Genomic DNA, 16,545 nt, shown 5'->3' with positions numbered 1-16,545 from the left:
CGGAGGTTGTATCTAAAATGAAAAACATATCGAGTTTTGGATCTGCGCTGAATGAAGGCAGCAAAGACGAAGGAGGTTATCAGGTGGGCAGCGGTGGGGAAAAAAAAAAAACAAAGGAAGAAAGTTGGAAGAAAGAGTTTGGAGAGATTCTGACTTTCGCCCCCGGAGGATTTGTCTCCCCCGTGTGAAATTCACACAGTTGAGTTTCTTTCTTGTTTAACTTTTCTTTTTTACGTTTTAATTGAAGTTCATCGTCAAATCCCGAGTGGGAGAGGACGAGGATTAGCGCTCACCTGCGAGTCGGATATCTCGGAGGGCTTCTCGGTCAGGCTGCTGCTCTCCGCCGGGATCAGGTCGTTGTACTTGGTGCTCACGTCCTCGTCTGAGTAGTGGAGGCTCCCTGGGCTGGGCCGCGGCGGCGACCTGGCGGGACGGATGGGGGGGGAAGGGAGAGACGTGACTGTGAGACGCTGGAGGCCAAAAGAGGAAGAAGCTGAAAGGGGGGGGGGGAGGGATCAGAGGAATTTCATAGGAGTGTTTTTCTGCTTCCTGACACCGCGGTCTCTGTTAACACTGACAGAGAAGTCGGTAGTTTGCGGCCGACGATGCTCGCATGACTAATTAAAGGCCCGCAAAACACTTTGTGGCGCTCTGCAGAGCCGCAGCCTCATCGATTATGAAAATGAAAATTACAGCTTGACGCAGGGCGGGTAATTATTGCGCGTTTCTGGGGGGGAAGAAATGAAAAGAAAAGACAAAAAAGAAGCGGCTCTGCGAGCGGAGCTGGAGAGGGGTTGATAATTGGTCAAATTCTGATCGCCGTCTGATCTCTGCAGAGCGCCCAGCTTTGCCTGGGTTCGGCTCCGTGACCTCGGCTGTCATGAGGTGACCAGACAGGACGGAGACGTAGCAGCGGCGGCGGCGTAGCGAAAAAGGTTCTTTGTGGTGATTAGCGCTGAGCGACCGGGCACTCCGAGCCCCAGAGTCGGACTCGGAGTCGTAGTTGGAGTCGTAGTTGGAGTTGGAGGGCCTCCTGCAGTATGCTTCAGCTCACAGGGAGACTCTCCAGCTCTTTGATTAGCGGGGGTCAAGGAAAAAAGAAAAAAAAGGACTTCCTTTCCGACGCGGCCATTAGGTCGGTAAAGTGGAGAGGAGAAAAAACATCTGCCCGGGCAATTATTTATATATATATATATCTTCTTTTCAAACTCCTGCTTCTGCTGCGGTAATGACTGCCGCAGCGTTCCAGGTCTGCTGAGAGCCAATCCAGACGGTCACAGGGACCGCGACCTCTGCATCGGCCCGCTGATCAGCTCAGGGGAGCGCGCGGCGCGTCTCAAGGACAACCGGCTCCATTTAAAGATACCGGAGGCCGTTAAAGTGGCCGAGTCGTGGAGTCCTGAAGGTCTCACGTCATGTGAAGTTCACGCGAGCAACGTTTTCAATCAATGACATCAACCTGTCACTCAACAAATACATTCCAGTATCACAGGTCCAATATATTTATGTACAATCCGGCATGCGGTGTGCTTCCAGAAAAATGAACTTTACGTGTACTTAATAGCAATCATGTGCAGATCAGAATCAGGAACAGAATCAGAAGCCTTTGCTGTCATTGTCAAAAGAGCATCCATCCATCCAATACGTCTTAATGGATATAGCTCCAGAGATGAATGCCCTTTGTGAAGTCACAAAGAGCGCCAACACCTCTACCTCTACCTCTGCCAGGCCAGTGACAACTCCTCTAGGCAGGTGACACCGCTCTGCGGCCACCTGGCTGGGGATAACATTGTGTTTTGGCAGGAGGCTGTAAACACAGGGCTAAACATGTCCATTTCCAAAGACCTGAAGAGTCAAGCAGGATCGTCATTCATGTAGGGCGGCTTAGCCGGAGGGGACAAAGGATGGAGATATAACAAAAAAAGGTGGGAAAAAAAATCACTGCAAATGGGGTCTTTTAAATGGAGAACTAAAGTTGCAGGGGAGACGGCACAGCGGCGGCAGGTGCACATAGTAGATAAGCATGATGTGCCCTGAAATAAGAATTAATGAGGTGCGCGTGGGGGCTAAACCTCTGGAGATAAAAAAATAAGACGAGATGACATGGTGAGCGGCGGTGCGACTTTTTTTTTTCAGGTTTTCAGGAAGTTAAAGCGAGAGAAGGGAAAACAACAACAACAACAAAAAACAATGAAACAAACACCTCGTCCCATCTCGGACAAGGTCGAGGGAGACGCTGAGAGGAAGAAGGGGCCGCGGGTCCTGCGGCCGATCGCATCGCTGTCGGGGAGCGGTGAATTATTTAGGAGCACTGTATTTCTTCGCCCGGCTCTTATCAGTCTCATTCATCCCTCTTCTCCCCTCGCCCTTTAAAATATCCCACAGGGAGCCCTCCCACTCGTCCTCCTCAGTCCACAGATCATTAGCAAAGAGCACGCTAGCAGATTGGAGCTCTTCAAAGTCGGGGGGGGGGGGGGAGAGCCACTCAGGGCCCTTTGATCCCCCCCGCTGCCCAACTCCTCTCGGCCTCCTTGGTCAAGGAGAAAACAGCCGATTCTCAGCTGCCTTTAACACATCCGCTTTTGCTTCTTTTTTTTCTTCTTGCACATTCCACCCGGCACTGTGCAAAAACTGACAAAAACAGGCTGAACTTTCAAACCCCGCCTCGCGCAAGCATGTGACCATCCATTGGGTCTGTAGACGTGCAACAACTTCCCCTGAAATATCGACTTTCTCATGTTTATCTCACCGTTAGAGAAAGGAGCTGTCAAGATATAGAGTTAATATAAACAAACAGCACATTACAAAGAGCATGTAGTATCATAGTGTTAGCAAAGAGCTGATAGTGTTAAGTAGCATACTGGTCGTCTAAGGAGCAGAGCACGTAGCTTGGTAGGAAAACTTTTTAAAGAGACTCAAAATAAACATGTAGCATATTAGCGCCAGCATATTACTCTTAGCAAAGAGCATGTAGCATCATAGTGTTAGCAAAGAGCTGATAGTATGAAGTAGTATACTGGTAGTCTAAAGAGCAGAGCATCAAGCTTGTAACATTATCAAGGAAGTAGGGAAACTTATAGAGCTAATATTAGACCCAAAATAAACATGTAGCATATTAGCGTCAGCAAAGAGCGAATATAACCCTTCTGCCCTTGCATTCCTTTCGTTTTATGTTCTTTTTTGGGCAGACTTCCAACCCCAACCCAACGCCGACTGTACATGGGACCATCTGTCCGGCCTCTAAATGTGTAACCAGCCTCTCTGCACAAAATATTCACGCTTATCTAATGTTTACACTAGCCTTAGCGCTGAGCCAACCGCTGACGGCCAGGCGGACACGTCCTCTCGGTATTTGCACTTTGTGATCATCTCGCTGGGATGTGCTCAGTCAGGAGAAAAAAAAAACACTCTTGGCTCAGGTCCAGGTGAAAATGGCTGGCTTTGACCCACGAGCACCGGCTCCTTTTTCCTGCTGAAAAGTGGTGATGGACAGACAAAAGAGAGCAGCCAGAAGGCTCATGAATGCTAACGAGCCGGTATTGTTGCTGGTCCATTCTGTAAATTGTTGCCGCGCCACCAACGCCGCATACAAACAGCAGAGGTGGGAGTGGAAGGGGAGTTGGGAGGGTTTGGAGCTGGGGGGTGAGGGGGGGTGAGGGTCTAATCAGACGGCCGCTCTTTCTCCAAGCACGGCGTCTCATCTCAAGGCTGACAGACTGTTGAGTCGGAGGGAAGGAGGCGGAAGCGCGCGACGCGGCGGCATTAATAATTCCTGTCAGGATCACAAGCGGCGGACGGAATAGCGAGTGGGAACTGGAGACGGGACCGAGCGAGCAACACTTCTCAAGAGGTGGAAAACCCTTCCTGCAAACAGCAGATAAAGGCAACACAATCAGCCGGGTACACACAATAAAGCTGCGGCGGCGGCGGCGACTGACCGTGTGTAGATGCCGTTCTTGCGGCAGAAGGAGTTCTTGACGGAGAGACGCCGGTTGTTGAGCTCCAGCGCTGGGAATCGGCCCTCGTCCAGGCGCACCATCTCCCCGTGACTCAGGGGCAGAGCCGTGCAGTTGGAGTGGTTACCTGGACGGCCGCACAGACAACGCACACCGTGCAACGTGCAAATTAGCCACCTGGGACTTCGCCGGTACAGGGTGCAGAATTTTCCGACACAGAGACAAGATTATGAGTTTGCAAAAAAAGTGGAAATGTAAGCTGCAAATTAAAGTGCAAAATCCATGTGATCTTAGAGGTCCCAGAATGTGCATCATCTTTACTGATACGCGTCTTTATTATTATGGGACTCAGAAATCAAAGTCCATCATTTCCTCATGTCTTCACTTTTGGCTCTCGTTCAGAAATCGATGAATCGCACCTGAGCTCGGCTCATTACAGCCGGTTCAAAGGTGTTGTTGCCTCAGGATGGGCTGGGAATACGGGAGACGGTCAACAATGGAGTCATGCAGACTTCTACATTTAGGCATATTTGTGGGTTTTTTTTTTCAGTTTTGCAGAAAGGCATCTGGACAAAAGCTAACGTTAGCACAAGAACAAAGCGATTCAAGAAAAAAAGCTTCCTTTGTGGCCTCGCTGGCAGACGCCACCCGGGTAGATGTCAGTTCCGGCCTCTCTGGCCAAAAAAACAAACAGCCGCTACTGGGACGGGTCGGCGTCGTGGCTGAGGAGATCAGGGGAGGGGCCGAGTGGCGTCAAGAAGAAGCTCTTTGTGTCCCTGCACAAGCGCGGCTCTTGTCCGACCAGTTCTCGCCGAGGCCCTGTTTGCTGACCTCTCCACCCCTCCGTGACCCGGCGCTGCGATAAACGCTGACCAAGCCAGGACGAGGTCTCGTCCAGTCCACACGCACACGGGACATTCTTGAAAAGAAAAAGGTTTGCCTACCATGGACACCCAGACTGACTTCCCAGACAGCTGCTCTTAGCTTTTTGTTTGAAGCCCGTTTGTCCCAGAAACAAACTTTAACTGCGTTTCCATTACACAGTTTTTTTTGCAAAATAAAAGCGATGTTTCTAAAACCTCGACAAAGGACAGTTGCGATTTGCAGGTGTTTCCATTGAATGGTGTGAAGCGCATTAGCTGTAATTACGTTTGCTTTTGTTTGTTCATGCTTGTTTATTGTCAAGAACGGTTGTGACATTTTTCTCTGTGACGACTCGACACGCGATTCCTGAAACGATCATTTAAAACTAAAAAGCCATTTGACTGACTGGTGAGTCAGGGCTCCAGGTCTCCATTCGCCTGTTCGCTGACTCGTACCGAGAAGAGTCGTGCTCTGCTCAGCGGGGATCCGTTGGTTTTTCTCTCTTTGACTGAGCAAAGCGCTTGGAGATGCCTCTGGATGTGATTTGTCGCTCCATAAATACAAAGTGGATCGAAAGCAAGAGACCTCGCAATGTGTCGCTGTTGTGCATTTGTATAAATACATCAAGCTAATCGCTGCATTGGCCCTGCGGGCAAAAGCGACAGCTCTGGTTTGTTGCTGCTGGAGCAGCGAACGAGCAAATGACTCAGCGCCGCCCCCCCCCCCCCCCCCCCCCCCCCCCGCTCGCAAAACAAACAAATCACTCAGCCGCTCCGGGAGTGGGCGGGGCTTGCGCACGCGCATGGATTTCCCGCGCACTGTCGGTGAATTGCCACGGTGCGTGCAGGGCCGACCCGACCTTCCCCATCCTACAAAGAAATCCCCGACTCAACTTTTCAGTTGAGGCAATAAGACAAAGATTGGAGAAAAAAAAAAAAAAAAAAGCGCAGCGCCGTGAGTCGGCCACGGGTAATCTTCTCATCCCTCTACTCGCTAAACGTAATGTGAAACATTACCAGGGAGCCCCGCCGACATTGATTAACCTCCGCCTTGCCGCGGTTATGAATGTGGAATCTCTCATTAAGGCTGTTTAAAGGGAGCGGCCGCCTCACCTGGAATAATTCATCGGGATTATTCAATGATGGGAATAATTAGTGCCGGCGAGGCTGGCAGGCCCGAGCGACAGAACGGCGCCGCTATCGATCCCCGGCGCAGTTAGTCATGAACAATAACGATTATTCACCTGTCTGATTTCGTCTGTGCGGTTCTCCCGCCGCCTAACCTTTTTGCTCACGTCGTTCTGGCTCATCGGCCCTGTGGCGCCGCCCAGGCCGAGGCAGTTTGTCTAATTATCGGAGCCCTCGCACGGTCGGGTTCTGAGACAACAGACTCGTGTGGTGATTAAAATGCTTTTCTCAGGCTGGAGAGGAGGCAGCCGAAAAAAAAAACGGAAATTAGGACGTTTGGGAGCGAGGACGCCGCCCACCTGATTCGGCTTTCTTGGTGTACTTCTTACTCTGGCCTCGGATGATGAGGATGAAGACCAGGAGCAGGATGAAGATGAGGCCGACCAGGGCGATCACCACCAGGAACCACCACTCCTCGTAGAATGGAGACACTTTCTGGGCTGTACACACGTCAGACATTCATTTTGATGAGCTTTTATTCAACCGTCTTTGTTAGAAACATATCAGAACTAAAACAGTTCAAATAAGGGGCTCAATGATCCAACTTATTATTATTTTTTTTATTTTTTTTTAATTTAAAGACAAACCAAAGTCACCAAAGAGCTTTAACAGTAAAATCAAGAGAATGACACTAGATATATGTTGTTATGCACTACCAGTATTGACTGCTAGTGTACATACATAGTAAGATCGTATAAATGGCCTATACAAGTACCTGATATGGAGGGCGAGGGGGCGCTAGGCGAGCCGTAGCCGTAATCGTTGACTGCGATGACCCGGAAGTCGTAGGTGACTCCTTCCCGCAGCATGTCCAGGTTCAGTGTGTAGGACGTCACTTCCTTGGGAATGTCCTTGATGAGAATGTCCCACAGGCCTTCGTCTGGAGGCAGGAGGAGAAGAGACGTGATAGGACGATGACCAAAGTGCGCAGAAAGGTGGACAACATGATGACGGGAGTTGATATGATCCCACCTGAGGGTCTGGCCTCGATGACGTATCGCGTGATTGGTGCTCGGCCCTGGTCCCCGCTGGTCCAGTGCAGGGTCAGCGCAGCGCCGTACCTAGAGATAAAAGGTTCTCCGGGGGGCCCCGGGGCTCCTAGCCAAGCAAAAAAAAAAATACCACAGTTTGCAAAAATGCTTATTCAAAATTTTGTTTGCATGTTTAAATCACTGTGCCCAGTCGCCCACCTTCTCCCGGCCCCGTGGTGATGTTGGCCTCCACCTCGGGCCCGTAAGTGAGCGTTTTGGCCCGGATGCGGAAGTTGTAGGTGACGCCATCAGCCAAGTCCTTGATCTTCATCCACAGGGGGGCGCTGCCCTTCACATCTACAGTCACTATCTTACTGACACCTGGAGTGCGAGGAGAGGAGTCTGTACAGGAAATACTAAGAGTCTGGACACCGCTTTCCACAAGAAGCCACAAGAAGCAAAGCTTTGACAGTAGACTTTTGCTGAGAGGACGCCGGACGTCTTTGCATTCTAAACAGCTGACACGAGTTAATCCCACCAGCAAGCTCCCACGTGTCCTGATAGTGCGGGGACACAAACTAAGACCTCTGGATAATAGAACAACGCGGCCTGTATTTACTGCTCGGCCTCGCTGTGGGTCTATTAGCGCAGACTTAGCTCGCGGCGCCACGTCTGCACCCAATTACTTGGCAAGCCGTGGCCAGATATTACCCACAATTCCGCAGCTGTGTCCCACACCATTTCTTTTTTTTTTTTTTTTTTAATTGTTGTTATTATCATCAGCCAATGCCTTGAGAGCTGCTGCAGGGTTCTGCACTCATTTCTGAGAGATTAGAGCGCGAGCAGAAGCGGCGCGGGGGTTAGAGGAAGCCAGCGCTAACTAGGAAAGAGGCAGCGAGTCTCTTGTCAGCTGAGGGACGTCAAGACGTCGCGGAGCGGCTCAGTGTCAAGTGTCTCACCGTCCACGGGCGTGCAGGGCTCGTACACCAGGCGGTAGCCCTCGATGATGCCGTTGGCCTGCTTGGGCTCGCCCCAGGACACGTTGACCGAGGTGGTGGTGAGCTCGCTGAAGTGGATGAAGCCGGGAGCGCTGGGTGCTTTGGGAGGGAGGAAGGAAAGAAGGAAGGAAGGAAGGACTTTTAGGTCTGCATTGAACATAAACTACCACCAGAGTTGCCAACCGTCCCTGAGAATACAGAATTGTCCCATATTCGAAATGAATTGGTGCGTCCCATTTTGAATGGGTACGGGATGGGGATTGTCCCATGAACGTAAATCTATTTTCGATGCAATCTACGTACCGTAATCTACGTAGCTGCAACCCATTCACAACAACTGCATAGTGGCATTTTAAGTTTTAAGTTTTAAGTTCAGTTATTTTAAGTTATGATTTAACAGTACTGGCGAGTCCCTGGCGTGTCATGGTCATGGCCCTAAGCACCACGGGAGGCCTCCTTTATTTTTCTGAATGAAAGTTGGCAACACGAACTATGACTCCCACAATGCACGTGTGATTCTGCCACAACTGCCACAACTTCCTTATGCTGCAACATAATACCTACAGATAATCTCAAAACGTGCAAGATGAGGAAAGCTGCTACAGTAGCGAGTGAATTTAGAAAAAAAAAGTTTTGCACAAAGTTAATGTCACGAGTCATGACTCGTGTTTGACGATATTTGTCTTTGCTATCGACTCGAGGAGTTTGATCTTTGACAAACACGATGCTGGTGCAACGCTGCCGGCTTCAGCAGGCGCTCACACACAACCATGACAAGCTGTTGTGTTTAAAGAGAACATCTGTGCACTATCTGCTGCGGGCGACTTGGGCGACGCGGCAGAAGACGGCAGCGGGGTTTTTTTTTTGTTTTTTTTTTTATGAAGGAAAGGAGTTGATCACGGTGGCTGTTTGCACGAGGCTGCGTATTCATGAGCGCATTTTGTAAGCCCTTGGCGAAGCGGCGGGGAAATCTGTGCAATTACGGCCACAAACTGGGACACACATGAAAAAGAAAAGCAGATAAACTCATCACTTATTGACGACACTCGTACAGCAGGCGCCATGTCGTGTGTGTGTGTGTTTTTTCTTTTTGAATCACCTCCACCATTAGTTCCCAGTAGGGGTGGGAAAAAAATCAATTCTTAGATCAATCGTGATTATGACATTGCCATATTTGAATTGATTCACATAAATTGGTCTGTTCAATATGGACAATTAGAAAGTACTTGGTTTATTAGTCACACAGCGAGGCGGGGCGGGGTGTGGGGGGGTGGGGGGTATAGGAATCGTGATAAATCGCGATTATCGATTAATCGCGATTAATTGAATGGTAGCTCTCTCAATCCGAATGGAATTGAATCGTCAGGTACTTCGCGATTCCCACCTCATTACTGCAAGCACAAGAGAGAGAGGCCATCACACGGACAGACACGTTCTACAAGGACTATATTTGAATTATTTATGTACTGTATATATATCTACACTTATATTGTGAGAGCTTTGTTCACTCTGGCCTGTCTGTCACTCTGGCTACTTCTATCTCTGCCTCTATCTCTCCATCTCTACAATTGTTGTATTTCCTTTTTCACCCCAACAGGTCAAAACACATGAGCGCCCTCTGGAGTCTGGATCTGCTCTAGGTTTCTTCCCACAGGGAAGTTTTTCCTGGCCACTGTTGCACCTTGCTTGCTCTGGGGGCGCAGTTGGGTTTGTGCTGTACAAATAAAAGTTGATTTGTTGATTGATTGATTGATTGAATCAAGCAGAATAATGACAATAATGATGATGATGATGATGATAATAATAATAATAACAATAATAAAGCAGCTTGGTTTTCTACTGGTTCCTGTACTTCCAAACTCTTTGACATTGGCGGCTCTGGCATTTCCATTTAATAAATCAGCAGTGTAAACAGCAGTGGGCCAGCAGAACAGAGGGGAAGCCAAAGGCAAGGGCTCGCAAGGCTGCGGCAGGCAATTTAATGTATTCACAAAGGAAGAAGAAAAGGGAGAGAGAGAGAAAAAACCATTATGATAGATGGCGTGAGGCAGAAACGCTGGGCATTAACAAATGGCAGCGGCTGCGTTGTTCTTTATCATGAGCCTCTGCCGACGCCCGCCGCATACCAAATGGACCTCGCCGGGGCGCCGGGCTGCGTTAAGTACCAGAGAGAAGTCGACTCAAAGTCAGCAGAACAAGCGCGCAAGAGAGACGGCTGAATGACCCGCGAGAAATTTCCCCCCTGCTGACCCGACCCAGATCCGGCTAAGTGTCAGGGTTTTTGCCTCCACTCTGCATATAGTGGGGGGGGGGGGTGTGACAAAAAACAGAAAAGAAAAATCACAAAAGCTTGTTTTGGCTCACTTCCCGGTACCCTGCGGTGCGGCCGGCCAAAATTCCTGCCAGTGTTTTTTAACTTCTCAGCACTTTGTGGCCCTCGCCAATGTCACAGCCTTGAAGGGATGGGGGGGGGGGGAAGCTGAAAGTTATACTGCAAACCATTTTTTTTGTGCACTGAAAGTTGAAACTGCAGCAGCAGAGGAGGGGGAGGGGGGGGAGGGGGGACTCCGGGTAGCTGCTTAACAAGGTTGTTTGAGCGGCGGGAAGAGAGGATTGTGTTTGTGTGTCCTCGCTGCTGAAGTGTGCGTCTGCGTGTCAGGTGCCGCGTTGCCGGGGCGGCCGTGGCCTTGCGCGACTCGCTGGTCGGAGGAGGTGGTGGAGTTACACAGGTGGCGAGACTGTGCACAGCAAGTGAGCGCCTTGAAATAACAAGGACCCCTCAGGTCTTCCGGAGACCAGCTTCTTTTTTTTTTAAATCTGAACTGTGAAACCACTCTGGGTTATAATTACTCTTATTATTATTATTATTATTATTATTTGTGGCAGACCGCTTGAAATCCTGCTGAGAGAACTGAAGCAGGAAACCACGCAACACCGCGAAGCAGCTCTGGGCCGCCACATCTGGATCTGACCGGCAGGCCGGCCGGCCCCCTCACCTGCTTGCTGAGTGCGCCCTCTGGTGGGGAGGGAGCGGGGCCCGTCCCCCGCGGCGTTGAAGGCGGCCACGCTGATCATGTAGGTGGTGTAGCCCGTCAGGTTCTTCAGCTTGATGCCCAGCTCGGGCAGGAACAGCGTCCGCAGCCGCTCCGTCTCGTTCTGCAGCTGGAACTCCCAGAAGTAGATCTGTGGTGGAGGGGGTGGTGGTATGGTTGGAGGTTGGGGATGGTGGGGGGGGGCGCAAAGAACAGGGTTCATGCACATATTTTCTAACAGTCCTGCACTCAGGGTCGCTGACCAGCCAATTCCAGCTGTCTTTGGGGGACCAGGACTACACACAGACACAGTGAGAAGACGCTCCAGGTGGGAAACTCAGGGAATGATGCAAACAGGAAGCTGCACCCGTCAACACAAACACGCATCCACACCTTGTAGCCCTGGATGTCCCCGTTCTGTGCGTCCAGAGGCGGAGGGTCCCACGTGATGTCCAGCTGCGTGGCGGTGGACGACTGGACCACTACGCTCTGGGGAGGGGAGGTGGGGACTAGAAGAGGGCGGAGCCAGAGAGCAGCGTTAGCGTCGCGGCAGGTAGTGCAGCAGCACAGCACAGCACAGCACAGCAGGGGTCCACGTACCCGCCTCGCCGACAAACACTTCCTGTGGCGCGCTGCTGGGACCCTCCCCCACGGCGTTGTAGATGCTGAGGCGGATCTCGTAGCGCTTGTGTTTGCTCAAATCTGCGAGGGGGAGCGAGAGGAAAGAAACCCCCTGTCGGTGCGTTTGTAAAGAGACGAGGTGGAGATAAAAGAGCCCCTCCCCTCCGACGATTTGAGAAAAAAAAAATTACTTCATAGACATCACACGGCGCCCGTGGCGAGACAACATCGCAAATTGAAGAGAAAGAGAGAGAGAGAGAGAGAGTGAGAGAGAGAGAGAGAGAGAGAGAGAGAGAGAGAGTGTGGAATGGAGAGGCGATGTGATAAAAAGACAGGGGGGCTTGTTGCAGGGGACGCGGCCGAGACGTGAAAGTGATTAGAGGGAGAGCAGGAACGAGGATGAAGACGGTGACGGATTAAAGCCGCACGTGCGCCAGAAGCGGCGCCGCGCATCACCGTTCGACGACAACTGACGGACACGGAGGAGGCGAAGGCAGCGGGAGTCAGGAGGACTTACTGTCCAGCTCGTACTGGGTGAGCGTGGATTCACTCAGATTCCTCACGCTGTAGGGAGCTGGGGGGAGAGAGAGAGAGAGAGAGAGAGAGAGAGAGAGAGAGAGAGAGAGAGAGAGAGAGGGAGAGCGAGCCGTGTTCAAAGGAGTAGAATATATTTCTGCAAATCCCACTGCACAGCCAGCAGGTGAAACCCTCCCCCGCTATCAAATCTCAAGCACCTGTGTTTACACCTGGCACTAAACTGGCCTCAGATCTGAATCATGAAATTAAAGAGGTAAATATTCCGAGTTGGGCTGCGCCGCCGTGACAAGCGTGAGTGTACGCGCCGCTAAAAATCCATCGACCGCAGCCAAGAAGCGGCAGCCAGGTTCAGAAGGTTCAGCGCTGCCTTCACTGTCCCACAGGGGGAAATGTATTTTTTTTTTTTTTTTTTGCAACTACTACGAGCGAGGAGGCAACACACAACCGTTTACCGCTTAAATAAAACCTGGTAAAGTAAAATAAAAGAATGCGTAAAATACATAGAAAAGCCGCGTGGAGACGCTCCAGCAGTGAAGGTGAATGAATTTATTTTATTCGCTGCCCCCCCCCACTTCTCTCTCCTCACGTCTGGCTTTCTGCAGCCTCACTCTGAATGCACAGGGTGATGTTCTCTGGCTGCTGCAGAGCCAAGACGCTTTCTGACCACGAAGCTGAAGCCTGCCAGAAGTCTTTGACCGGCCCGTCCAACCTCTTCTTGCTAGCAAAAGACCCGCTACCATCCTGACCAGGCGGCGAAAGCCAGTCAACGACGGAGCCTTTTGTTTGCTGAAGAACGCAATCTGCGCACCAGGATCAACCGCACGCCACGTGGAGAAAGAAAAACAGCTCATCGTCTTCCAGGAGACTCGCAGAGGATTGTGTGCCATCTGCAAATTTCAAGATGTGTCTGTGTGTCTAACGCCGGCAGCGGTAGCCAGGCACGAGGAGGAGGAAGCAGTGGGAGAAGAAAGAGAATGAGACGACACCATCCTGCGTCCAGCAGGGAGCGAGAACAGAGGAGGAAGGAAGAGAAGAGGACGACAGTGGGACTCTTCAGACAGCCGCTCTCACAATAGGTGGGACCACAACTAGCGGAAAGTCGAAAACTCACCTGAAGAAAATGAGAAAACATCACCCTATACTTCCACACGGCTTTCGAAATCATCCCTTTGTGATGTCACAGAAGGCACTGCAATCTCTCTGATATTCAATTCCATCTTTGCATCAACCCCACACTGGCCAGTTGAGATGCCACCGTGCGTGGCCTCACTTTTGGAAGATGCAGCGAAATCATCACTTCTGAAGCCTTGGCCAGGTATTTTGGCAGGAGGCTGCAAACAGAGGGCTAAACATTCCACCTTCTGGAGAGCTAAAGGGGCTTGTTGGGGATAATTGCCCGTGGACGGGTGCTCCACACTCCAGTCAGATAATAGTAGTACTAATAATTACAATTATTGATCATATGATCAGACAGTGATCAAACAGATGACTGTGACAAGTGAAAGAGCATCAGACAACAATGCAATTAACAAAAAAACGCACCTTGTTTTTTCTCATTCAGTTTTTTTCAATGCCAGGTGTAAAAGGCGGCCAGCTAAACAGTTGAAAGAGGATAAAAAAAAAAAAAAAAAAGGGTCTCACCAGTCAGATCTGCCCAGTGCAACGCCGGGCTGTTGACGGTGCGGACAGAGAAGCTGCGCAGCCGGTCGTAGTGCAGCTCGCGGTACCTCACCCTGAAGCCCAGCAGCACGCCGTTGATGTGGTCCTCAGTGGGAGGCTGCGGAGAGAGGATTCACAGTCACTCACACTCACCTTCACAATCACACGGAGCACTGGGACTGAAGTACTGGCCTACCTGCCAGCGCACCAGGACTGACGTGGTGGTGTGAGGTGTGACGGACAGAATGGTCGGCGGTCGATCCGGCGCTGCGCTCACAAACAGGAAACACAACGGCTGAGCACAGCAGGTAAAGTCGTTTTTTTTTTTTTTCCCCCCACTAATTTGAAGCTAAAAGTCGGACGTGAAGGTTTGTTCCAACAGCAGCAGACGACCAATCAGAGCGGCTCCTACCGTCCTGCAGCGTGGTGATGGCCTCGCTCTCCCCGCTGTACTCGCTGTCCCCGATGTCGTTGGTGGCTTTCACGCGGAACTGGTAGGACGTGAACGGCTTCAACCTATAAAATGAATCGTCAAAGAAAAAATTATAATAAAATAAAAAGTGTGAGTCATTCACAGCTTTGCCTCGCCTCCTGCACTCCCTGCTGTTTTTTTTTTTTTTTTATTCTTATATGCTACCAGTCAAAAGCTTGGACACATACTTCTGTAATTTAATGGTTTTTCTTTCATTTTCATGACGACTTACACTGTAGATTGTCACTCAAAGCAATTTCTTTCGCTACATTATTACATCCACATATCTTGCTCATATTATTGATGTCTTCAGTGTGTATATACAGTGTAGAAAGTAGCAAAGATAAAGAAGAAACAGTGTGTGTCCAAGCTTTTGACTGGTAGTGTAGGTCTGACTGTCTGTCCACCTTCCAGTCCATTCACCTGTCCACCATGTAGGAGTGAGTCTCGTGGCTGACGGAGGCCGAGTGGACGGTCCAGTTGCTGTCCGGCAGCTCTCGGTACTGGACCGTGTAGTAGCGGACCGGGGAGAGGCCGTCGCTGCCCGGCTCCCACGACAGGATGACTTTGCGGGCCTGGACCTCCTCCTGAGGGACCACGGGGCGGCTGGTGGGCTGAGGTCGGGCTGCGGAACGCAACAACACACACAAAAACTCTCAAGTAGGTGTTCCAGGTGTGTGTCACTGCTAAAAATGCTAAAATAATAAAAAAACACACTCACCTCTCTTCTCCGTGGTGACCACCAACGCCTCGGCCGCCTCCCCCCATCCCTTGCGGGTCTGAGCGGTGAGTCGGAACACGTAGACCGACTCGGCCTTCAGCGCCGCCGCCGTGTACTGTCGCGCGCTCGGGCTCAGCACGTCCACGGTGGCGCCGTTGCTGTTGGACGAGTTCTTCCTGTACGTGATCTGATAAGCTGCGGAGCAAAGGCGCAAAAAAGGCAAAACTGCACATCAGTTTGTGTGTCGCGGAGCAGAGCAGAGAATAGATTTGACTGCAAAAACCCAATTAAACAGCAGCCCGTGCGGAGGAGAGGGGCCTTGTTTGGCCGTGATGTGTTATTGATTGCAATATTGTGAAACGCACCCAGGATGATGCCGTTGGGCTGCGCGGGAGGCTGCCAGATGAGCCTGACGGAGGTGGTTCTGACTTCTGGGAAGAGGATCCCGACTGGAGGGCCCGGTACTGTTACAGACACAGAACCACCAGGTTCAAACAATGCTAAGGAGCACTGTCATACATTTGGAAAGACAATGCCATTGACGCGTGCACATTTCAATGGGATCGAATGGTAGAACACTACAATAATATGCAGTGCAGCCACTTCCAGCAGCCGCACTGCTTCGATTTCACGCCCATCCATCTTATCGACCTTAGACTGACAAGAAGTCAGACTGAAATGTTCACTGTATTTCATACTAAAAAAAAAATGCTTTGTTTGCAGATAAAGAGGAAAAAATGTGATGAAAATTAGGAGGGGAGGAAGAAGAACAATAGTTTGATGTGGATGTTATTTTTCAGAAGTAGACGTTTGTCTAAGTATAAAAATAAAAAGTACAGTGGGAATTTCTTTTTCGGCAAACAGTATATTTTTCATTTCATTCTAGCTTTGGCGAGAGATTTCAGTCCAACACTGTACTGCAGGCTAACAGTTAGCCCCACATGGCCACTTCAATGTGTACTGGAGCATTCGGTCCAAGTTTCGCCTCCCCTTTATGAACAATACCGATGGGCTCTTCAGCAGATGGTCCAGGAGATGCATCCAAAAAAGATTAGGGAATGACTCCATCTGATGCACCAGCTCATTCAAAGAGAGCCACATGATGGATAACTTTACCGTCGTCCAGGGTTCTCTCCAGGATGGTCGGCGAGCTGCTCCTCCCGTCTCCGATCCGAGTGAAGGCCAGGACCTGGATCTCGTAGAGGACGTACTTGCCCAGACTGGTCAGCTGGACGCTGTGGCTGGTGTTGCCCTCCACCGCCCAGAAGTTCGGAGGGGCGTCAGAGTCTTTTTCCTTGTACACCACCTGGAAGACCAGCGAATTAAGTTGTCGGCGGCGGCGGTGGTTTTTGGTCGACCTTCTACTTTGGTCGACTAGCTGTGCTGACCTTGTATCCCAGGATCAGGCCGTTGCGATCGGTTGGTGGCACCTCCCCCCACCGGACCAGGATGCTGCTGGAGGTGGTGGCGAACGCCGACACGTTGGCCGGCCCGCTGGAAGGAACTGCGGAGAGCAGGACGAAGGTC

General features: G+C 50.7%; 2 protein-coding genes across 2 annotated transcripts in view; one reads left to right on the top strand and one right to left on the bottom strand.

Annotated features, from left to right (window-relative positions):
* Positions 1–254: 254 nt before the first annotated feature.
* sdk2a (sidekick cell adhesion molecule 2a) overlaps positions 255–16,545 on the bottom strand; it is a 102,217-nt gene continuing 85,926 nt past the window's right edge. The window contains exons 26-44 of the mRNA XM_076023586.1: positions 16,407–16,522; positions 16,135–16,324; positions 15,384–15,482; positions 15,019–15,213; positions 14,721–14,922; positions 14,238–14,341; positions 14,022–14,092; positions 13,808–13,943; positions 12,147–12,203; positions 11,609–11,710; positions 11,402–11,517; positions 10,973–11,159; positions 7,938–8,075; positions 7,198–7,359; positions 6,980–7,105; positions 6,723–6,887; positions 6,307–6,447; positions 3,939–4,083; positions 255–423 (exon numbers count right to left, since the gene is read on the bottom strand). Of these exons, the coding sequence (XP_075879701.1) occupies positions 255–423; positions 3,939–4,083; positions 6,307–6,447; positions 6,723–6,887; positions 6,980–7,105; positions 7,198–7,359; positions 7,938–8,075; positions 10,973–11,159; positions 11,402–11,517; positions 11,609–11,710; positions 12,147–12,203; positions 13,808–13,943; positions 14,022–14,092; positions 14,238–14,341; positions 14,721–14,922; positions 15,019–15,213; positions 15,384–15,482; positions 16,135–16,324; positions 16,407–16,522 (2,621 nt within the window). The remainder of the gene's footprint in view (positions 424–3,938; positions 4,084–6,306; positions 6,448–6,722; positions 6,888–6,979; positions 7,106–7,197; positions 7,360–7,937; positions 8,076–10,972; positions 11,160–11,401; positions 11,518–11,608; positions 11,711–12,146; positions 12,204–13,807; positions 13,944–14,021; positions 14,093–14,237; positions 14,342–14,720; positions 14,923–15,018; positions 15,214–15,383; positions 15,483–16,134; positions 16,325–16,406; positions 16,523–16,545) is intronic.
* LOC142887035 (BAR/IMD domain-containing adapter protein 2-like) overlaps positions 10,415–16,545 on the top strand; it is a 224,197-nt gene continuing 218,066 nt past the window's right edge. The window contains exon 1 of the mRNA XM_076024363.1: positions 10,415–10,423. The gene's annotated coding sequence lies outside the window, so the exon portion shown is untranslated. The remainder of the gene's footprint in view (positions 10,424–16,545) is intronic.

Source organism: Nelusetta ayraudi, unplaced genomic scaffold (assembly GCF_046127955.1).
Source record: "Nelusetta ayraudi isolate G7.1 ecotype Tasmania unplaced genomic scaffold, CSIRO-AGI_Nayr_v1 ptg000016l, whole genome shotgun sequence".
Classification (NCBI taxonomy): domain Eukaryota; kingdom Metazoa; phylum Chordata; class Actinopteri; order Tetraodontiformes; family Monacanthidae; genus Nelusetta; species Nelusetta ayraudi.
Note: the sequence above shows the minus strand (reverse complement) of the source record. Positions and strands in the feature narration are given on the sequence as shown.